The sequence below is a fragment of the Athene cunicularia genome (assembly GCF_003259725.1).
Source record: "Athene cunicularia isolate RWA chromosome 9 unlocalized genomic scaffold, athCun1 chr9_part1, whole genome shotgun sequence".
Taxonomy (NCBI): Eukaryota; Metazoa; Chordata; class Aves; order Strigiformes; family Strigidae; genus Athene; species Athene cunicularia.
The window spans coordinates 9,887,300-9,909,280 of NW_020799110.1; the positions used below are offsets into that span (position 1 = coordinate 9,887,300).

A 21,981-nucleotide genomic window follows, 5' to 3' on the forward strand; every position below is an offset into this window, starting at 1 on the left:
CTTTGGATATCCTGTGATGTTTAAAATTGTTCACACAATTTTGTAAGGCTGTAATTTTGCTCAAGCTCCTGCTTGCCTTCTCAATTTTCTCTAGAGATTGGAGGTATATTTCAAAGTGTTCCTTAAGTCTTTAGTTCCAAGTAGTCTCTTTTTTTTAATCATTCTCCGTTTTTCTGTGTTCTAATTTTTGATTTCTCTACAAGTCTTCCTTCTTCCAAAGCAGTTCAGGAATGACTGGAGCTGATTTCTAAGGTGTAGAGGGGATTTTCAAAGCACAGATGAGTTGGAAATCCAGTTGCCACATGTGATGTGGTGTCAAATGTTTAACAGCCACACCCTCCCCATCTCCCAGAGGCTTGAGACTTGAATGTGCTCACCACGTGCCATGTGTGCAAGAAGTTCCAAATCCTGAATCAGGAGAGTTCTGCTCTGCTTCACAAATAGAGTGAAATTTCCAGTCGGTACATAGTGGTTCAGGAAGGAAAAAAGTAATTTGAGAATGTCTTTGATTCAAGGAGAGTTAAGAGTTTACTGGCACTTCCGCAGAACATGCAGCTTTCTCAGAACCTTGTCATGCAAAGTGTTTTTGTGGTTTAACTGGAAAAATATCTCCATGCTGTGTTCTGTTTAAAATTACTAATTCAGGTTATCACTACAGTTACCAAAAACTTCAGTGTATTCTAAAATATTCTTATCTAAAAGTTTCACTGTTGAAAAGTACTAAATTTAGTAAAGTTCTCAAAATGTTTAATGACTTATTTTTAGTACCTGCACCCACTTAATGCACTTTCAACTGCTTGGTCAGTCAAGTAAATTCTTGGCTCCTCTTAATTTGAAGTAGTTGCTATGTAACTTAGAGTAGTCTGTGGAGCCTTTTCTGTTCTGAATAGAATTGGAGTAAGTATTTACTCAATCTTTCCATTCCTTTACCTTTGCCTTCAGGAGCATACAGAGCCATCTGTGTTTCTGCCTGTGACTCTCCTATCATGTCTTTATTTTTCTCTTTCCTTTGTTTACTTGCACAATCTGCTTTGCATTTCTTGATATGCTGACGTCTGTATTTGGAGTTCATCTATCCTGTGTTCTGCAGATTGTTATTTAATAGACAGACTTGAAGAAACTCTCTAACCTTAGTAATTGTCACGTCTTCTCAGTGTATCTTCTCTTCCATGAATTACTGCTCTCAGTCTTTATCTGTCTTTTCTTGTTTAGTTTGGAAGATGTCTTAAGGCACAGAACTTCCTGAGTTTTTGTTAGACACCTTAATTATTGGTACTGACTTTTAAGTAATTATAGCAACACTCCCTAATTAGGAAGAACAGACATTGTTTAGCTTTGTAAACTGTTGACTACTTTTATGCTCCCTTTCTTCAAAAGGTTCTCTTATACCAATATCTGGTAGGGTTGAAAGAGATGTCCCAGTTTTTCTCACCTCTAATCTCCCTTGCTCAATAATCAGGTGTTGGTAAGAGTCTTCCCAAAGTGCAATTTAGGTAATGAGTTTGTTTTACAAAGGAAGAAGAAACTTCAAAGGGACTGTAATGTAGCATTTCGGAATTTGTTAAATTGTCCTACCTAATAAAGAGAAATTTCTATCCTATTACCTAGCTGTTTACCTGAAATGTATGTGTTGAACAGTGATTTGAAGAGGCATAAAAGAAGTCTGTGCCATTGAAATCCACACAGTCTCTTTCTTGTCATGTAGTCTGGATCACCCATGTCACTTGGGAATGCCAGTAGACTGAAACCCTCTTGTCGCTCTGCTGTCCTAAACCAATACAGAATACTTGCGGATTCCTCTGACAACATGGAATACCAGTTGTTTGCCTTCACCATTTATGGTTCCTTAAAAAAGCCTGTAAATGGTGCTGGTTGATGGCATGGGGAACACGTTAGTTTTTCTAGACCTAACTCTTTCAAGAGATCTGTTTGAAAATAGAATCACCGTGACAGTTAATTGGCAGCCCTCCTGACAAATTCGTCAGAAAGGACAAAAATTAATGAACTTGAGAACTGAAAAATCCAGTCGTAGCTTAAGGCAGTCTTTTTGCATCTGTCCGAAGGCGCGTTACTGGGGCAACCTGGAAGTACCTGCATTGTCACTTTGCGTGTTGCCTGTCTCATGTGTTTGTGACACTTGGTCTCCTCCGGCTCTGTCCATTTGGCATTTTTCATGCATATTGAAACATAACTAAGTAACCTTGTTTCGCCTGTTCACTACAGTAATCTTTACATTTTCTCTTTTTCTCTTGTAGATTCTGAGATTTATTTCAGATTTTCTTGCTTTTCTGGTACTTTACAATTTTATAATACCTATTTCACTTTACGTGACTGTTGAGATGCAGAAATTTCTTGGATCTTTTTTTATTGGCTGGGATCTTGACCTCTATCACAAAGAAACAAACCAGAGAGCACAAGTAAATACTTCAGATCTCAATGAAGAATTGGGACAGGTAGAGTAAAAAATACATTGTTTCTTTTTTTTATGTTCTACTTTTGACTTTTTTAATATTAAAATTCATTACTGCAGACTTTTTATTGGTTGAACTTTGCTTTCTGATTAATTTAAAAATAAGGTATAAATATCTGATAGCAGAAACTAAAATATTTACATGATCAAAAAAAGGTGTACAGAGAAGAGTGTGAGTGGAGATTATTTTGGTTTTTTCTTCTAACAAATACATGTAACTCCAATGCTCTTTTTTGTTTTATTTTACAAAAGGTAGAGTATGTGTTTACAGACAAAACTGGTACATTAACTGAAAATGAGATGCAGTTTCGGGAGTGCTCCATTAATGGTGTAAAGTACCAAGAAGTCAATGGTAAATTAACTCCAGAGGGGTTTTCTGAAGATTCTCCAGATGGAAATAGGCACAGTTTGGTAAGACTTCCCCCCTATTAGGCATCCTAGATAGAAAATGTTTTATTTCAGAGAAATTAACATCAGTGGTTTTTTTAAAAAATTACAGTTCCTGAATCGTTTGAAGCTATTGTTACTGAACAAATAAGATTTATTAAACATGTTGAGATATGATTATTTAATGTGTAATACTTTTAAAATATTTTAAAGTAAAAACGTATACTTTTTATGTATTACAAAGTAATAACATTTTTATGAAGTATGTTCAAAACTTGGTCGATATGGAAATGTTACAGATGAAGTTTTTTCTTTCTTACAGATGAAAGAGGAAGAACTCTTCTTGAAAGCAGTTTGTCTTTGTCATACAGTGCAGATCAATGCAGATCAAACAGATGGTGCTGATGGTCCCTGGCATGCCAGTGGAGTAACATCCCCATTGGAGTATTATGCTTCTTCACCAGATGAGAAAGCTTTAGTTGAAGCTGCAAGCCGGTGAGCTGTCCTGCAAAAACTATCTCATGTAGAAATTGCCTACTAGGGCAGGCAATTCACAGTGAAAGCAACCTTAAAAATGGCTCAGGCAGATTGTAAAGCCCAGGGCCTAGCACTATGAACATATAAAATACACAAACCCCTTGACATACTATAAAGTGATGTTTTAAATTATTTATGGTAACCCTTGAGAGATTATAGTGGACAGAGTATGTTGCTATTAAAATATTGTAGAAAGTGGCATTTTTCATTTTCTTTAGAAAGAGATCAGAGCCTCTTGTGTCCTGCTGTCCCATGTCCCCCCCAGTCAATAGGTATTATGTCTGAAGTGATGATTAGACATATATTTTCTTTTCCTTTTAGGGTTGGAGTAGTATTTACTGGAACTAGTGGGGACAGTATGGAAGTAAAAAGTCTTGGAACACCAGAAAGGTATTTGGTTTTAGTCCTTTTTTCTTTTGAAGGACAGAACAGTAGTGATCTTCTCTTAATCCTCTCTGTTCATAAGAAAACCTTGCCTTTCCACAGCGTGCTCTTTTTAATGCTTTTCCCTTGATGTCTTCAAGAAAGCTTGCATCTTCCTTACCAATCAAAACTGAGATGCAAGAATTTTGTGTCAGTCACTCTGTATCTGTATACAGATAATACTTGTAGGTGTGTATTAATGCGGTTTGTATCTTTGCCCGTTTCTCAAAGGTTGAGACTGTAGTAGAGTTGGAAAACTGGATTGCTGATTCAGCTCTTACAGGTTGTGCTTTCAGCTCTAAAAGTTCCCAGAATCATTGTGCTTTCAGATCTAGAAGTTCCCAGAATCAGTCTCGTGTATGCATAATCTAGTTACATATTTTAAACTTGTCCCAAAGTGAGTAGAAATATTATTGATAACTGTGTATCTGTGGTATGTCATAACACCTTTTATCGATTAGATCTGTGTCAGTTAGTTGGCAGTACTTTAAACCTCTGTCTAAAATTAATTTTCTAAACTAATAGTAATATAAAAAATAGTCCAGTTATCAGGGAACTTACTCTCTTTTTTGACTGTGTAGATTGTTTACAAGTGTTAGAAACAAAAAGTAGTTTTCAAATTAACACCTGAAATAATGATAGAAGGATAAAGGAATAGGTAAGATCTGATAGTAGTCTCCATATGTAAAACCAGTGTTCAGAAAACTATTCCCATCAGTAGAAGAACCTTTTATTCTTACAGAAGGGAATTAAGTATGTGTAAAGTGGTGAAAAAGCAATCAACAGTGTTTTGCACAAACACTGATAAGAGTGATTATTGCTTAACAGTGGTAGCATTACTTTTAAAGTTTCTATATAAAAATGACACTTTGAGGAAAGCTCTGTAGGGTAAGAGTATATTTATAAGTAATTTTGTTTGGAAATTTATTTCTAATCTTTTTTTTCCCCCTTTCTATTAAAACACAAAATACAGGTATAAATTGCTTCATGTTTTGGAGTTTGATTCAAATCGCAGACGAATGAGCGTCATTGTAGAGAGCCCCTCAGGTAAGTGATCAGAAGTTGCACAAGCTGCAGTTGAGAACTTCTTAAATCATATGTATTCTTAATTTCTGTTCTATTTTACTTTTAGGGGAAAAGCTTTTATTCACAAAGGGAGCAGAATCTTCCATTCTTCCACGTAGTAAGAGTGGAGAAATAGACAAAACAAGGATACATGTGGATGAATTTGCTTTGGTAAGCGTATATGCTTGCCCAGCTGATCGGAAGAAAATTCTTCCAGTAAAAATTTTGTGACTTGGAAGTGAGCGAATTGCAGGTGACACCTTCTTGTTAGATCAGAATCTTGTCTACTCTGAATGTAGTCTTTTATTTTCTCACAGAAAGGACTAAGAACTTTGTGCGTAGCCTACAGAAGATTCACACCTGAGGAGTATCAAGAAATTGGCAAGCGCCTTCATGAGGCCAGGACTGCCTTACAACAGCGGGAAGAAAGATTAGCAGATGTATTCAACTTCATAGAAAGGGATCTGGAATTACTTGGGGCTACAGGAGTAGAAGACAAGTATGCAATGGAGTTTCTGCTAACTACACTCAAAAACATAGCAAGTTTAGGATTTATAACTGAAATATGATGTATGCCATGAAAAACTCTCCTGTCACGACCAGAAGTTCTGTGCCATTTTTGTTTAGTATGTTTACCACTCTTTGGATTGAGGAGCATTCAAAACACACGTTGTACCTCATGATTGTGGCTTAATAGTGATGACGTACAGTGTGCTTCATCAGGGGAGATTTAATGTATGTGAAACAGAATAATTGCAGTAAATATAGAGAGTAATGGCTAATTCCTTGGGAAGACTTCTACACATAACTACTCCACAAAGCATTCTGCTTGTATAGTGTGTATTCTGTAAATCAGGGGATGTATTGTACACTGGAGGGTACAGATGTAGCACTTAGAAGCTTTTCAAGCACCACACTAGATAGTCGTTGTTGTGGACTGTTCTAAAGCTTCTGAAATGCAGCAACAATGCCTAATTTAAATTGATATGCTTATTACAAATTTTTGATGACTTAATAGGATTGAAGTTCAGTGTTTTGTTTCAAGGCCTTTGTTTTATTGCTGGTAACAGAATGTCACATGCCAGATTTATAATTCTCTGAAAATACATGCAGTCTTAAATCATGATGATAGTGAGGTTACAAAAGTAACATGGCGTTACAGTGTGAGCTCATTTTTGTAAAGTGTTTGACTGGTTATTTAAGATTTTTCTTGTTTCTAGGCTGCAGGAGAAAGTCCAAGAAACTATAGAAGCACTCAGGTTGGCTGGTATCAAAGTGTGGGTACTCACTGGAGATAAGCACGAAACGGCTGTTAGTGTCAGTTTGTCCTGTGGACACTTTCATAGAACCATGAACATCCTTGAGCTTGTGCAACACAAGTCAGACAGTACATGTGCAGAACAACTGAGGCAGCTAGCCAAGAGGTAAAATACCGGAGATGTCATTATCTCAGTGATGATCTTAGCTTGATTTTCTTTTATTTTCAAATTTTATGACAATCTCTTTGATGTATGTGCCAAATACGTGAAGTTGCCTAAAGATTGTATTTATTAATATAGTAACAGACATGAAGAAGCAGTCTGTCTAACAGGCTAACTGGTTTGTGTATTGTATGGGCAACCACATAGTTCATAGCAAAATTTAAATTTTTTCATCACACCGATACAAAGACAACATTTTTGTCCCTGAATAGAATAAAGGAAGACCATGTTATCCAGCATGGACTGGTTGTGGATGGGACCAGCCTCTCTCTTGCACTCAGGGAACATGAAAAACTGTTCATGGAGGTTTGCAAAAACTGTTCTGCAGTGTTGTGCTGTCGCATGGCACCCCTTCAGAAAGCGAAGGTAAGTGATAATGTAATCAGGGTTCTCTTGTATTTTTATCATGCTTTGAGGAGGCAAGGATTTCTGGAACTGTTTGCTTTGTTTTCCTGACAAATAAATATACGATATTTGATTGTATACCTCTTTTGGAGTATTTTATACTTTCAGCTTATCTATATACTTTAAAGGCTTTTTGCGTTTATTTCCAGTAATAGTAAACCTTTGAAAGGATACTGCCCACTCTTATTTTTATACTTCGTCAAAAAGAAAAGGAAAAAAGACTGCTTTTTTTGCCTTAAAGCACTAGGAAACCCTTATGTGAGGTACTAGATGTGCAAAAGAGGACAGGCTGGTTTATTGTAGCATGAGTGACCTGTTTCGATGTCATTCTTCCTGCTTACAACATTTAGCCAGACTTTTAATGCCGTCTTTAGAATGACTTCATTATAAAATTGTTCAGCTGTATATAAAACTTGTTATAATATTAGTTTTGATAAAATGTTAAGAGGAAGTTGTTTGTAACTACTGTGAGTAGTACAATTTGTTGAATGTGTCCACTTTGCTCTTTAAGGTGTAAATTCCCTATGTTGTGTCCTTGTTCTTATTTTGTTGTTTAACTTTATTTATAATGTGTTTTGTACAGCCAGATTTGACATATGGCAGACAATAATGCTTTTCTTAATTCTTACCCTGTTGAGCAGATAATCTCCATTATTTCCTGTGTTTTGTCATGAAGTACAGTAAAACCTAATTTTGATGGCAGTGACTTTTTAATTTTAAATGCTAAAGTATATAAATCACTGAGACAAATGCCATACACCATGGGAGGGAAGGGTGGGGAAGGAAGTGTATGGCAGTTTAGTCTAGCCTTGCATTTGATTTTCTGCTGTAGGCATCCTTTTTGTGAGGTTTATTCCAAGGTTAAGCTGGAACTCTGTTTAATATTTCCTGCATCTTTCCCCTTAATTTTAATGCTTGTTAATATATGGCTAATGGTCTCACTACTTATTTTTGTATATTTTATGGCTTGGAAACCTTTTAAAAGATCTTTCATGTGAGCCATTCAGAGCTGCTGCTGATTGCTGTTAAAATTTGCCGGAGGATTTGTCTGGACCTTTTAGTGCAGATGTTTGTCTAAATTACCAACCACAGTCTTTGGTATCTCATGAGGACTGATCTGAGGGACACACTGCAGCCTTGCTACCTCTTTAAGGCTGCTTACTAGGATCTAATGTGAAATGTATCTGAAATAATTACCCCTTAGGGATGGGGAACCTTTAAACTTATTAATACCTGCAATTAGGGAAGGTATTCCCACAATCAGGTGGACTTCTCTGAACTGTGGATTTTATCACTGTTGTATTCTTTGGGTGAAGTGAGTTACTACTCCTAGAAGTCAATGCACTGACGCTGCCAACTGGAACTCAGTCGTTGGAATACAGTTGTTTGTGTCTACTTACCTCATGTAGTTGTTGCTCTGTTGGTATTTCTACTTTGGGTTTTCTGGAACTTCAGGGGAAAATGCAGTATTTTTTTCATAGATAAATATGTTTTGTTTTTAGGAAGTCTTTCTGGATCTGCATTCACACCTTTACCTCTGCAGTCCATTTACAACTGAATTAGTGAAGCTCCTTAGTTAAGGCTCTATGAATTACTAAATCTCCTTCACCAAAAGCCTCATCTAACTCCTCTCTATTTAGAATATTGTTGGCACTTACCTTATAGATCTGTTTATTTTCTGTGAAGAACAGGATATTGCTGCTGGTCTTTTGAGTATTTTAGAGCCTTGTATGTAAACAATTATTTTCCTCTTTTCAGTCATGTCTTCTTCTGTGACTTTCCCAGCTGAGAATACCTACTGGTGATAATAAAAAGCAACTATTTACCTCAGTAACAGCATGTATTGATCTTTGAGCTAATAACATTGTTTTTTTCAGATTCCTCTTTTATACTGATTAGTTCTGTTAGTTGAACATGTGAAGAATCTGGGCACGTTTAGTAAGGGGCATTAAATCTGGATTACTTCCTCAGTAAATTTTCAATTCTAACTTTTACTTCACTATTCTGTATGATTAAAGCACCAAATTTAGAGTTGTAGAAGACCATCTAAATAAGAACAGCAAAAGAAGCTCAAGGCAGCCGTAACATTTAAATAAGGCTTGTGCCCCAAAGCGAGCAACTTTTCTAAAGGAGCTATGAATTTGCTCATGTGATAGTCCAAAGATGTTTTTGACCCAAGAAGCCACTTACATAAAACATATTAATTATATTTACAGGTAGATAACTAAGAAAGATACTTGGGAATTAGTGGCATGGTTTGTAAGTAGACTGTCTCTCTAATCTGAAAAATTTCTGCCCTTGTTTTTGTTCCAGGTAGTGCGACTGTTAAAAACATCTCCAGAGAAACCTATAACATTAGCAATCGGTGATGGTGCTAATGATGTGAGCATGATACAAGAAGCACATGTTGGCATAGGTAACTTTCTTTTCCCAAAGGAAATAAAGACAAATAAAATGCAAATTTTAGTAGAGGAATTGGTCATGAACAGTGTTCATAAACAGCTAAGCTTGTAATGGTTTTGCACCTGTGAATGACAGGGTGTTAATCTGAGTCATCTGTTGTCGCAGAGTTTTAGTGAAATTTAACATTTAAGGCTGTCTGCTTTTAGAAGTCTTAGGTTTATTGTGTAGTCTACCAATAATTAGAGGTCCTGCTTAATGATGCCTTAAGAACAGCAAAGATTTTCTGTAAGTAGAATCTCAGCAATACTCAGCTTTATATATTGGAAGTGGCTATCTCTGACTTCACACATTGTCAGGTTCTGAGTTCCTGTGTAAACTTGACCTTTACACCTTTCTTTGCACTAAACAGCCCCTGTTTGCACCGAGTCTGAGTCACTGTTGAAATGCCATCTGTGTCTAGTTTGTCTTTGAGGAGAAGGCTTTCATTGTATCTCTTGAGAGGCTGTTACTGATTTTCAGCTAAGCTTGGTATTTCTCTCTGTTTATATTGTTTTCTGTTATCTAGCCAGGACCTTCTTTAAACTTTCTTCTTGCTGTGTTTTATAACCGAGTACAAAACAAAATGTACATATAACTGAATTGGTACCCATCATGTAATGGTTTTGTATTTCCTTTACTGACTTTGGATGGTGTTTATTAGAATAGGGAATCTTGAAGGTTCTTCTGTAAGGTATTGATACATCAACATATTCTATCTGTCATACTTTGTGATTAAAAAGGTGTATGTAATGTTTATCACCTAAATCATGTGTCTATGATTTTTAAGACCATGGGAGTAGCCTGCTTGAGGAGGTTACAGGCCAATAGCAAATGATGCTTTATTCTACAGCTAGTTTGTCAACTAACTGAAGCTTATTAAAAATAAAATTATCCAAGTTTTTATTGTAATCTGTGACATATTAGATATTACATGTACACTGGTCAGAACTAGCAAGTCTTTGCCATTTGAGGGTGACAGGACCTTCAGACTATTTTTTTTTTTAAGTGTTGTGTTATCAGGAATTCTGGGCCACTTTTCTTCTGTAAAAGAGCATTTTGTGTTCTGTGTGTATGCTTATCCTCATCTGAACAATAGTTTTTAGAAATGATTTTGTGTTCAGCTGTGACAAGCATTGTCAGCCCATCAGATTAAGTAAACTGATATCGTAAGAACTGCATTTCTTTAATTGTGCTGTTGAGTATAGGTCCTATATTATTTCCAGAAAGTAGTGTAAGAAAAAACCTCTCTGAAGTAAAGCACACTAAGTAAATTCATGATGGATTGATAATGATTTGCTTGGTTTGGGAATTTTGGTTTTCTATGTTATTCCTAGGTCTTGCCATAAATCTTAAGTATAGTTTACGGAAATAGCGGGGTGTTGGTTGGTTGATTTTTAATTAAACCAGCATCAAATGAGCTGTTTCCCTTAGTTGTGTCAGGAATAATGCCTTCTTTTAGAACTGAAAGTTGCTGAAGTCGTTATAACATTGAAGAGCAGGTAAACAGAGCTGTAGCTTCAGGTGTATGTTGTTTGGGTTTTTTAAACTTTAATTTTCATAACATTTAATCTGTTTTTTGTTTTGTTTCTCAAATATTACAGGAATCATGGGCAAGGAAGGAAGGCAAGCTGTAAGAAACAGTGACTATGCAATAGCACGGTTTAAATTCCTCTCCAAGTTGCTTTTTGTTCACGGGCACTTTTACTATATTAGAATAGCAACCCTTGTACAGTACTTTTTTTATAAGGTAAGTCTTCAAAGAGTGCCAGTGAAGTTCACAGAAAAATGTGTAACTGTTTCTCCGCAAGAAATTTATTTCAGGTCTAAGATTTTCGTTGGGAACAGGTTAAATATCTGTTCAAACATGTTTTCTGGGCTTTTTAATATATTTTACAACCAAATGCAGTAGTTCTAACTATGCAGTTGTTGAGTCCTTCCATCTAGAAACAGGTTTTAAATACCACAATAAGTTTGCCTAGGCTGACAGGCAGACATGTTTGCTCTGTGAAAGCAGTATTAGTAGCTTGAAATTAAATGCATTCTTTAGCAAGATGTAAAAGTACAACCTGTTTTGTTTATTGATTTAATACAAACCAAATCCATTCATCTTTGCTAAAAGGGAAAAAGAGCACAGGAAGTAGTTGAGGGAGGGAAGGACCCACAGAAAGTGTGATGGGGAGAGAGCGTGCTTTTTGCCAGTAGGCTGACCTTTGAAAAAACTTAACAGTCCCAGCCCTGACTGAAGAAATTCTGAGGTGAAAACTGCAAGCGAAGTAAGGACCAGGGACTGAGTTATCTCTGGATACCTCTCAGGGAGCTGTGGGCATGGAGCAGCCACTTCTTATTTTCTATTGTCTACTTCTGTTTAGAGGTACCAGCATAGTGTTAGGTTTTGGTTTCTGTTTTGTGAGCTTTTTGCATGGGAGTAGACATGAGTAGGGCACAGGCTTCTTTGAATGAAATGTGGAAACTGTTGCAAAGAAATTTTTAAAAGGAAACTTCTTCTCCTTTAATACTACTTGTACTCCCGTAATGAGATGTGTTCATCAAGCACATACAATTTATATTTTTCAGGGTCATTGTCCCAAAGGACAAACAAAATATGCTCTCATGCAAAGCATATTACTTCACTTTGTCAAGTAAAATGCTGAAATGCTTCATGCTCTCTCTGTGTATTTTTACCAGTGTGTAAGCGTTATCACTTTCTTTCAGGGTTGTGCGGCATGTATTGAGGATTAACTATTTCTTCCACTTTTCTTTTTTCAGAATGTGTGCTTTATTACACCACAATTTTTATATCAGTTCTTCTGTTTGTTTTCACAACAAGTAAGTATTGGATGCCTTACATCTTGATAAAAGTGTATGAAACACTCAGGGTAAATAACTAAAAAAATTGGGAATAACTACACAGGAGCAGCACAGATTTTCCACTTAAGAAATATTCAGCTTCATTTTCTGTATTTGATAGTTTGATGTTACTAGATGGTTATGTGAGTATAGCTTTTTCTAACTAGGAAATTCACTTAATCAATGATTTGTTGCTGCTATTAGTGTGCTAATAAATTTTAACATAACTCTTTTTCCTTACAAGACTCAAAATAATTTTTGTTTCCGTTTTCAGACGCTCTATGACAGCGTATACCTGACTTTGTACAATATTTGTTTCACTTCCTTGCCTGTCCTCATATACAGTCTTTTTGAACAGCATGTGCATCCGCATGTATTACAAAGTAAACCTGTGCTCTATCGGTATGTATATCTTATGTATATTGTCACAGTAGCACGTAATTTAGAACAACAGTGGCATCTGTGGAAGTGTGAACTTGCTATTATGTATTCCGACGGTATTTTTATCTGTAGTTTATCCAGTTTTTAGTAACTTATCTTGATGATGAAGAACTGCAGCCACATAGTTTCCATCCTAAATGAGTGAGTATTTTCAGAGAAGCGTCGTTTTGTCTGTCATGTTAAGACTGGAAGAGAATTGAGCTCTTGGTCGGCTTACATGATTGGCAGCCTTCTCCATTACACACAAATGAAAACCTGGGACACTGTGATTAGGGGAATTGCCACCAAAAAATGCTTTACTAAAAGGGGAGGTGATATTCTGTAGAATTGGATGTCCTCCCAGTGGTAGCATGTTGCACTGCATACTGTTTTTTGGAGGGGAAAAAGTATGTATTTTTGTAAAGGTCTTTTAAGCAGAACAAGGGGCAAGTATCAGGAGATCTGATGTTTTCTTCCTCTTGCAATTCCACTTCCAGGGACAAGAATTCTAGTTTGTGCTGTTCTGAATTTGCTCTTTGCCATTGATGATCCTTGTGTAAAGCAGAGGCAAATCATGAGAGCTCAGAGTTCTTTTTTTGCCCATGTTTTATGTATTTTTTTCATATGTCAGCATTTGTTAAATGTATCTTGGTACAGCTGAAAGTTACATCTATTCAAAGCAGTAGCAGTCATGCAATGTGAATAGCTGATGGATTATATAAGGACAACCTGAAATCCAAAATTTGTTTTTATTTTTGCAGAGACATCAGTAAAAATGCCCATCTGGGATATAAACCATTTCTTTACTGGACCATCTTGGGCTTCTTTCATGCATTTGTTTTTTTTTATGGCTCGTATCTTCTAATGGGAGAAGACACTTCTCTGCTGGGAAATGGCCAGGTACAGTATCATAAGAATTACTCTACCACTTTATTTTTGGTGATATTTCTTAGGTTTTTTTGAAAAGTCCTCTTGTGTTAGAAAAATCTTAAGCTATTTTTATGAACAACACAATTACCGAATATACTTTGCCAATATTTATTTGTGCTCTCGAGTAATATTTCTTAGCGTGGAAAACGTAAGATGTGTTGTCAGAAAGCGTATGTCCATGAAGAACATATCTTTCAGGATTGTAAATGTATTATGGTTGTCTTCAACTTTTTTTAAATTTTGTATACTGTTTTTGTCAAAATCATGTTATAACTTCAGTAAATGAGAATTCATTCAAAACTGATTTTGAGTTGGACTTAATTGCAATGTCAAACATTGGCTTCTCTTTAGCATCTCTTATAAAATTAGTCTTAAACCTGAAAGTTGCCAAAAGTCTTAAAGCTTCTCCTGAAAATGTATTATTTTAATTACTCATGATTTTTAAAAATTCAGTGGTGCAAGCTGCTTTTAAATTATACTTTTCATTCAGTGATCTTTTTAAGACAATAACTTAATGAATAATCAAATACTAATTTGACACGTTCTATTTTAAAGATGTTAAAGTTCACAGGAAAATCATACACAAAAAGTAAAGCTTGGATAAAACCATTACAAGTCTGTTTCCTCATTTTCCCCAGTTCTGAGTTAGTTAACGCAACTTAGAATGATTAGATACTGATTTTTCTGTCATAAAACACTCTTGTGGGTAGCAGTGCAGAAATACATTTGCTTCTCTCATTATGCCATTCTTACTTGCTGATTCTTCAATTGTGTTTGGTAGAGTTGCAGGTTAGGGCACAAGATATGAAAATACCATCATGCTATATTCACAGTGGTCACCTGGTGATAGGGAGTGGACATGAGCTCAGGAAGTTTAGCCAAAAAAAGGGTTTCCATATAATGGTGTACAGACAATGGCCAGAATTGTCTTGAGTGACTAAAATCAGAGAGCAGTTGAACGAGTGGTTAGCATCCCTGCGGAGAAAGGAGCAATAAAGGGGGAGTGGTGCAGCTGGCTGGAATATCTATTTCATTGTGGGGTGTTTGTTAAGAATGTTAAAATAGCTGTATTTTTTAGACTAAAATGTCTCTTGCAACTGAGATATAAGTGTGTCCCCTCTTGTCATTTGTTACAAGCTGTGTGACTTTGAAATTCCTGTGAACTGGTAAAGGACCTTCAGTACTCTTCTAATGAAGTAATTTTACACTATGAATCGGTGTGTTTCTGTGCATCTGTCTTAGTTGTCAAAGCGCCTCACTTCAGAATTGATTAGTAAACGTCCAAAAGGCAGGAACAGACTTTTTTCATTGAATTTAATAACAAATGTTAGTTTGGGGAACAAATTATATTCTGTTAGGTCTAGACCAGTGTGTTAATGTAGACTTTATGGAGAAGGTTCTTTTAATGGTTTCTTGTATAAATTGACCTTAGGGTTTTTTAAATATACTTAGTGAATGAGTATATTGGAAATAAAGCTTTCAGATGCCCTTTGGCTTCTCATGTTTTCTGTGATGTGACTTAAAAAACGTATTAGATTTTATTTAGAGCTAGCCTCTACCTCTCTGTGCTAAAAGATGGTTGTTGAAACTGGTAGAACTGTGTGTGGCAGTAAAATATCTGTGGTGCATAAAGTGTGTTTGCAGATTTAATGTGTGCCTGAAAAAGCCAAAGTTAAGGGCAAGAGAAGCTAATGTACTGCCAAAGGGATTTCTTGTAAGAAGCCCTCAAGAAGTGATCCCTTCTTGTGACTGTGTGATACAGGGTAGTGTTAGTGCAAAGCCTCACATCGTCATTCCAAGTTCTCAGCTTGGAGCAAAGCAGAATAGAAGAGATGGTAAATAATTTGTTAATGCTGATGATATATTAGGCTTACCTCAACACATTGTGCAACAACTTGATCTTTTAGTTCTTTTTTTCTCCCCCCCTTTTCATGCTGTGCATGTCGTCAGATATTGAAACCTAACAGGCAAATGGTAAGAGTTTAGAATAGGAGAAGATACAAAATATTGTATCTGTTACTTCACAAGATTAAAGGATGCAGCATCCACAGTGTAAATGTGTTCAAAAATAAAATGGTGGCAAGAACCTGTTCGTGTTTTGCATTCCAACTCTGTGACCATTGAGAGCAGTGTGAGCAAAGACACTTTCTTTCACAGGTCACTCAGGAGCATTAGTCTAATCTTACTTAAAGATTATTATTACAGCAGTTAACAGCAAGCATGCTGCTTGTTAAACATGACTGTAAGTATGAAAAGTAAATCGAAGGCTTCAGAAGGCACATTAACAAAGATCTTTAAAATTATCAGTGAATCTAGACTTATGGCTGCCTCAATGAGAAAAGCAGTTGTGAGTTCTATCATTAGGCTGTTGGGATTTTTTTGGTCAGAGCTCTGTAACAAGGAATACAACTGTGTGAATCCCAGTTCTGTGCCTCTGTGCTGTACTAACAAATCAACTCTAGGATGACTTTGCCTGTCTGCATGTGGTACCTTTCTCCTTGCTTGCTTAGTTTGCTACCAGTAAATAGGAAGTTTAGGGTCTGGTCGTTGATCAGTATGTATGGCAGAAATAGCTATGAAACAGCAATGTCTTCAGTTTCAGCACCCAGACTGCTTACAAGAGCAGAGCAGTTGGACCTGTTGTAGAATTGCAGCGTGTGTCTGAGTAGCATGTGTGTTAGATTACAAACTCACCATCCCTGCTTGGTTGTCAGAGCTGAGATTTTATTGTTGTACAACTTGTTCAGAGTTTTGATAACTTAATTTACACGGGCAAGAGAATCCAAAAGTGACAGATAGAGCGTTCTAGAATTGAAGTCTAATTCTGTGTTTATTAGCCTTGAAACAAAGTGTCTTTTCCATAGAATTTTCTTTGAAAAATACAATGGCACCATTATTTTTGAATTGTGAAATTGTGCTTGGGGTAAAAGTGAACTTTCAGGTGATGCTGCACGTTGAAAATACATCTGGAAATGTTTAAACTCCAAGTGTTTTGCACTTATGTTAACGTGAATACCTTCCACCCAATGTTTGCTTTCTACTGGATGCTTATATTTAATTGATCAAATCGATATCTTCATTTTGCTATCATTTCATGTTACTGTTTTGGACTTCCTTCATATTTCCTGTATCCTTCGTGGTGATTTGTTTTGAACTAAGAAGAAAGATGGCTTGTGGGTTATTAATTGTGCTTCTATCATAATCTGGTTTTTTTTTCTAGTAGTCTGTGTTGTATCCTTGCTTTTTCATGATTAGTGGTCACAAGCTTATGTCTACAGACTTGTTTCATTAGTGCAGCTGATTTGAGAAGAATCTAAGTTACTGTGAATACTTCTGATTTTTTTTTTTTTTCTTCCATGATTTTTGCCTTGCTGTTTTCTTAGATGTTTGGAAACTGGACATTTGGTACTTTGGTCTTCACCGTTATGGTTATAACTGTTACGATGAAGGTATGTGACTATACTAATTCCTCTCTGTTTGGACTTATAGGCAGATATGTAATAGAGCAATAATTTAAAATTGATTAAAAAGTTACACAGAAGTAATTGATTCTTGAGGATACCAGATAAGTGATTTTTATGTTTGGGTTCAGTGGTGGTTAAAATTTTTCTTTGTAGGTTTTGCATGCTATAACAATATTTAGTGTTTGAGCTGAAAGTTCATAAATATGTTCAGACTGGTATTTTATAATTTTCTATGAAGTAGGGGAAAAAGGAAATTAATTTATCTTTGTTTTAGATGGCACTAGAAACTCACTTCTGGACATGGATAAACCATTTTGTTACTTGGGGATCCATTGTATTTTATTTCATATTCTCCTTGTTTTATGGGGGAATTATCTGGTGAGTGATTCTTTTTTTTTTTTCCCCCCTCTCCTTTCTACAGCACAGATGATAGATGAAGCTATGAAAAAACAGTGAAGTGTTATGTTCTACCATCTTGCTCTGAATTTTGTGACAGGTGTCAGAACACAAATATTTAAACCTAGAGTAGCCACTTGCTTTTAGTGATTCTTTTAGAAATTTGAGCCACGCTGCTAAGCTGTCCTGTGCTCAAGGACAGGCATTAATTGTGTCTGACAGCCTGTGACTATAAAGGAATTATTGGTTTTTGAAAAGTAGTTAGGCTCCCAAAATTCTGTGTAATAGGTAAATGTTTGTAACAAATGAGAATGCTGGGGCTTCCAGCAGTGAAGTGATGCATTTTTGCTTGTGTTTTGGGATCTTAGAGGGATAGGATGGTGATTGCTTTCCTGCAACACAGTCAGAACGTTTCCCTCCAATGTTTGGTACCCTTCTTCCCGAGAGTTTCTTTGCAGGTCAGATCCAACAGATTGCTAGACTTCTTGAATACCATGCAGTTGTGACTCTGCATCCTGAGAGACATACTACCTGATGTAAAATAAGATACACTTGATCCTGCCTGTGCTGTACTTTTGTTTCTAGAAATTCCTTTTAGTAATTGCCCCTTCTTTCATCTTTTCAGGCCATTTTTACATACCCAGGACATGTACTTTGTATTTGTTCAGCTGTTGTCAAGTGGTTCTGCTTGGTTTGCCATAATCCTCATAGTAGTTGCTTGTTTGTTTATTGATGTTGTGAAGAAAGTGCTGTACAGACATCTACAACCAACAAGTACCGAAAAAGCTCAGGTAATGTTATGTTTTGTATCCAACTTGATCAATAGTTAAAACAACATGTTTATTAAAATCTGTCTTGTAAACTAATTACTTTCCTGTGATACTTAATTATCTTCTTATATAGTTGTCATGTTTAACATATAAAAGTGTTCTCATTTCAAAAGACAATTGTTAATTTAAAATTAGAAAAATGAGGACACCATTTTACAAGGAAATAACATTTATATTTAAGTACCTTGTATTAACAATAGTACAATTATTTATAAAGAGGTCAGTGTTTTGCATCTCAGCTTGCAGCTGTATTGAGAGGATTATACTATACATTTTTGTACTGCTTTAAAGATGGTAGCTTATTCTCATTTTTGTTGAGGTATTAGAAGCTCTTTCTTCAACTGTAATTGGCACTGAATGGTTCTTAAAATGTGATGAAAACAGTAATTTAAAAAATTACCTTAGTAGGACTTGTTTTAATTAGTATTTCTTAAATCTTGATCATATCATATGCCACGTATTTGATTATGTCATTAAAGATAATTGCCTGTGTGGCATTTTCATGAATTCATACAAGAGGTCTAAAGATACGCTGTGATAATTGAATCTCCCTTTTGCTTGACACAGGCTACAAAAACTCCGTGGAATTGTTCTGTTGAAATTAGTCTGTCTTTTAAGTAAATATCTCTTCTATGTTTGAGTGTGTTCTTTTTAGTGACAGTTATGGAGAAGTCATCCTCACCCATTGTTCTGATAGTTACTGTCTCTGGTTTCATTTTGCAGCATTTTATCTTTCTATACTTCTGATAAACTGAAAAGCCTTCTGTTAACAGTTCTTTGTTTTATTCATGGTTAGGTTTGTGATCAAGTTGATTTTCTCACTGATAAATAGATTGGACTTGCATCTTTTGTCAAAAAGGTTATCTTCCAGTCTTTGAATCATTCTTGTGTTTCTCCTGTAATCTTCATCATTCCTCAACCCCACCATGAATTTTGGATTTCCCCCGTGGACACAGTATTCCAGCACAGCATACATCAGTGCCAAGTACAGAAATCGTGAATCTCCCAGCTGTATTCAGTTTACAAAATAACATACGTCAGTAACCCGTTATCTTCTGCATTGTTTTCTCATTGGCAAGCGATTATGTTGGTTTCTTCCAGGTCATTGATGTCAAATAGCATAGGGCCAAAAAACAATGAAAGTGAATGAAGAATCCAGTTGACAAAGATATCCCATATACAATTATGTTCTGAAACCTGTTATCAGTTTTTAGTGCATTTGTGTGCCGTATTAATGTTGTAGCATCCTAGTTGCTTAATGCAAATTACACTGAGCTATGTGCCGTACAGAATTCTTCACTGGATTATATCGTTACCTTTAGCATCTAACCTTGTAATTATTTTGATGTAAGTGCAAGCTGACTGACTTATATTCTAATTTGTGCGTTAAAAAAAGTCCATGTGAGACATTCTCTTAATTTCCCTGGGATCAATATCATGCTGACAAACCTATTCCTAGCCCAAATATCCCATTAGTCCCCTTTCAAAACTGGAATATCAGCTGCTTTTTCCAGTCTTGGAATTTAGTAGCTAAAAGCCAAGGTAAATAACCGCTAGCTTTCAAAAACTCTTCAGCTAGACCTGATAAGACTCTTGATTGCATGTTAATGGACTTTTTGGATTAAGGAGTTGATTTAGGAAAAATTCTAGAGGTAATGATACTTACTGTTCTTTTTTCCTTCAAAAACTAGTGGCAATATTTATTGAACGCTTCCCTTTCCTTCCTTCACATCAGCTGGTTTTGTCTGGCAGTGTATTAGTATGGTTGTTGAGGTTTCTCATGTTCCTGAGGTGCTTTTATTAAAAAACAAAAAGTCCCTAGCTTTATCCATATACTTCTTGTTGCGTGCTTCAGCTTTCTGGATCACTTCTCAAGAATTTCTGGGCTCAGTTTGCTTCCATTACAGTTGTGTCATCAAGGTCACAGTAGGACTTCTTATTTTGAAGAAGGTATCTTGATGAATGTCTTAACACCTTTCCTGTGGCTATAACTTGATTCATAGCCATGGGAATTTTGCTTTGTGTATCTCTATTAGTCGTTTTTTTTTTTTCCTTCTTTCTCCTTATTCCCATTCTGCTTTGCCATTTGACAGCATCAGCATTAGAGTCTATGTTTACCAGAATACTGTCTTTTTTTTGGAAAACACTTAATTCTTGATATTGCAAAGCCAAGGTATGTAAAATCTGATTTGACCAGGAATGCTTCAGCCATCATTCAGTGATTTCTCTTTGTGTGTCTGATAGTGAAATCATAGTTAAAAACGTATTTTTGAAAAGGCACCTGTTTGTTCCTTTCTGGAGGTGTAATCTCTTGAGATTTTCCCACTCTTACTTTTAATGGGACAATCAGCCCCACTGAATTTCATCAGCTGTCCTTGTGAAGAAGGAGATGTAAGTGCGGATGAACAGATGACCACCTTAGCACATTTATTGTCAAGAAGTGACAGAATGCTTCTTTCGTTATTACACCTCATTAGATTTGTTTAAAATTTCTAGTAAATCTTTTTCTTTCTGTTTCAAAGCAGAGGAAAGGACTCTTGACTTTCAGACAGAATGAATTTGGAGAATGTCTTTATCCTAAACGCTAAGGAATTTTCTGTAGAAGTCATCGAACGAATGAATACGGAACTTTGTATATTGCCCTCCCAAATGCATTCTTCATAGTGTAGGTGCACCCTCTCCATAACTGAATATTTTTAATTATTAATTTTTAATTGTAGGACTGAATTAGTATATTTGCATATTGGGGGAAATAATAACTGTAAACTAAAATTTTACATTCTTACCTGGACAAGATAAATTATTACATGAACTAGTCACTGATTTCTAAATCACAGATGTTTAAATATATTTGTTTCTGTCTGCTATCATTTAAATTCTAAAATATTCCCAGGAACAGTGAGCAAAACACAGGTTTCTTAACAGAAAATGCTTGCCCCTATTGTTTTAATTTTTCAGAAACTAAGAGAACAATAGTTGTGCAAGTTACCCAACTTAGTGCTCTAGAATTCACTGTATCTGCAGGCATCTCTCTTACTCTACTTAGTATATAAGGAACTTGATTTCATATCTTCTATTTAGTATAAGGTCGTAGCATCAATAGTCAGTCTTTCTCTCAGTTAGATGTTACATGTAGCTAAGTTATTCATGAGAGTACAAAGAAATTTAACTGGTATGAGAGAGAAACACTTCAGAAATTCTGGTAAAGACAAACTTTTAAATGTAAATACTGTTCTGTCACAACAACTTAAAAAAATCTGTGCCATTTTGGGAAGCCAGTATTTTAAAAATTTGGCAGGTAAGCATGAGTTGACTTGTATAGAGGGATGAATTTGGTTAACTTTACCTTCCTTAATGTACTTAAGGTGCACCTGTGTAATTTTTTTTTTTTCCCTGTGTTCCAAGTTTTCTTGCTGGCCTTACATCCGTCTTACTATAGGTCTGTTGCCCTGAAGTAGCTTCTGGGTAATATCTGACTATAGGTCTGTTACAGACTCTTATAGGAGGAAGTGGACAGCAAGGTAAATCCGAATGAAAATATAAATCTTCGGGTAAATATAAATCACAGCTCTATTGAATGGAGAAAGTAATACTGTATGAAGATGCCTGGTAAAGTATAGATGTAAAAGTGTATAGGCCTTTTTTCTGAGTATGAAAGCTAAGGTATACTTACGAATGGTGCTACCAAACAGTAACTGGCTGTGATGATCCCAGGAGCTGTCCTCAAGGTACTAGGCTTGTGTTCTGTATATGATGTGTATTCCACTTAAATAACAATGTCTTGTCCTGTGTCTTTCTCTTAGAAAATTACTGCTGCTACTTACTGACATGTATGTTCCATCCCTTCTCTGTCCAATTGTAGATGTACTCCAACAGAGTTGCTT

At 35.9% G+C, this 21,981-nt stretch overlaps 1 protein-coding gene across 8 annotated transcripts in view; it reads left to right on the forward strand.

Moving 5' to 3' along the window:
• Positions 1 to 21,981, forward strand: part of ATP11B (ATPase phospholipid transporting 11B (putative)) — a 69,336-nt gene that overhangs the window by 30,427 nt on the left and 16,928 nt on the right. For 6 of the 8 annotated variants that reach the window (XM_026855278.1, XM_026855279.1, XM_026855280.1 and 3 more), the window contains exons 12-29: positions 2,256 to 2,453; positions 2,723 to 2,881; positions 3,180 to 3,352; positions 3,716 to 3,784; positions 4,791 to 4,864; positions 4,950 to 5,053; positions 5,200 to 5,381; positions 6,103 to 6,306; positions 6,576 to 6,729; positions 9,082 to 9,184; positions 10,812 to 10,957; positions 11,977 to 12,036; positions 12,332 to 12,459; positions 13,239 to 13,377; positions 15,358 to 15,381; positions 16,791 to 16,856; positions 17,146 to 17,249; positions 17,893 to 18,058. In XM_026855278.1, the coding sequence (XP_026711079.1) occupies positions 2,256 to 2,453; positions 2,723 to 2,881; positions 3,180 to 3,352; positions 3,716 to 3,784; positions 4,791 to 4,864; positions 4,950 to 5,053; positions 5,200 to 5,381; positions 6,103 to 6,306; positions 6,576 to 6,729; positions 9,082 to 9,184; positions 10,812 to 10,957; positions 11,977 to 12,036; positions 12,332 to 12,459; positions 13,239 to 13,377; positions 15,358 to 15,381; positions 16,791 to 16,856; positions 17,146 to 17,249; positions 17,893 to 18,058 (2,253 nt within the window). The remainder of the gene's footprint in view (positions 1 to 2,255; positions 2,454 to 2,722; positions 2,882 to 3,179; positions 3,353 to 3,715; positions 3,785 to 4,790; positions 4,865 to 4,949; positions 5,054 to 5,199; positions 5,382 to 6,102; positions 6,307 to 6,575; positions 6,730 to 9,081; positions 9,185 to 10,811; positions 10,958 to 11,976; positions 12,037 to 12,331; positions 12,460 to 13,238; positions 13,378 to 15,357; positions 15,382 to 16,790; positions 16,857 to 17,145; positions 17,250 to 17,892; positions 18,059 to 21,981) is intronic. The other 2 variants (XM_026855277.1, XM_026855276.1) reach the window with 1 other exon arrangement.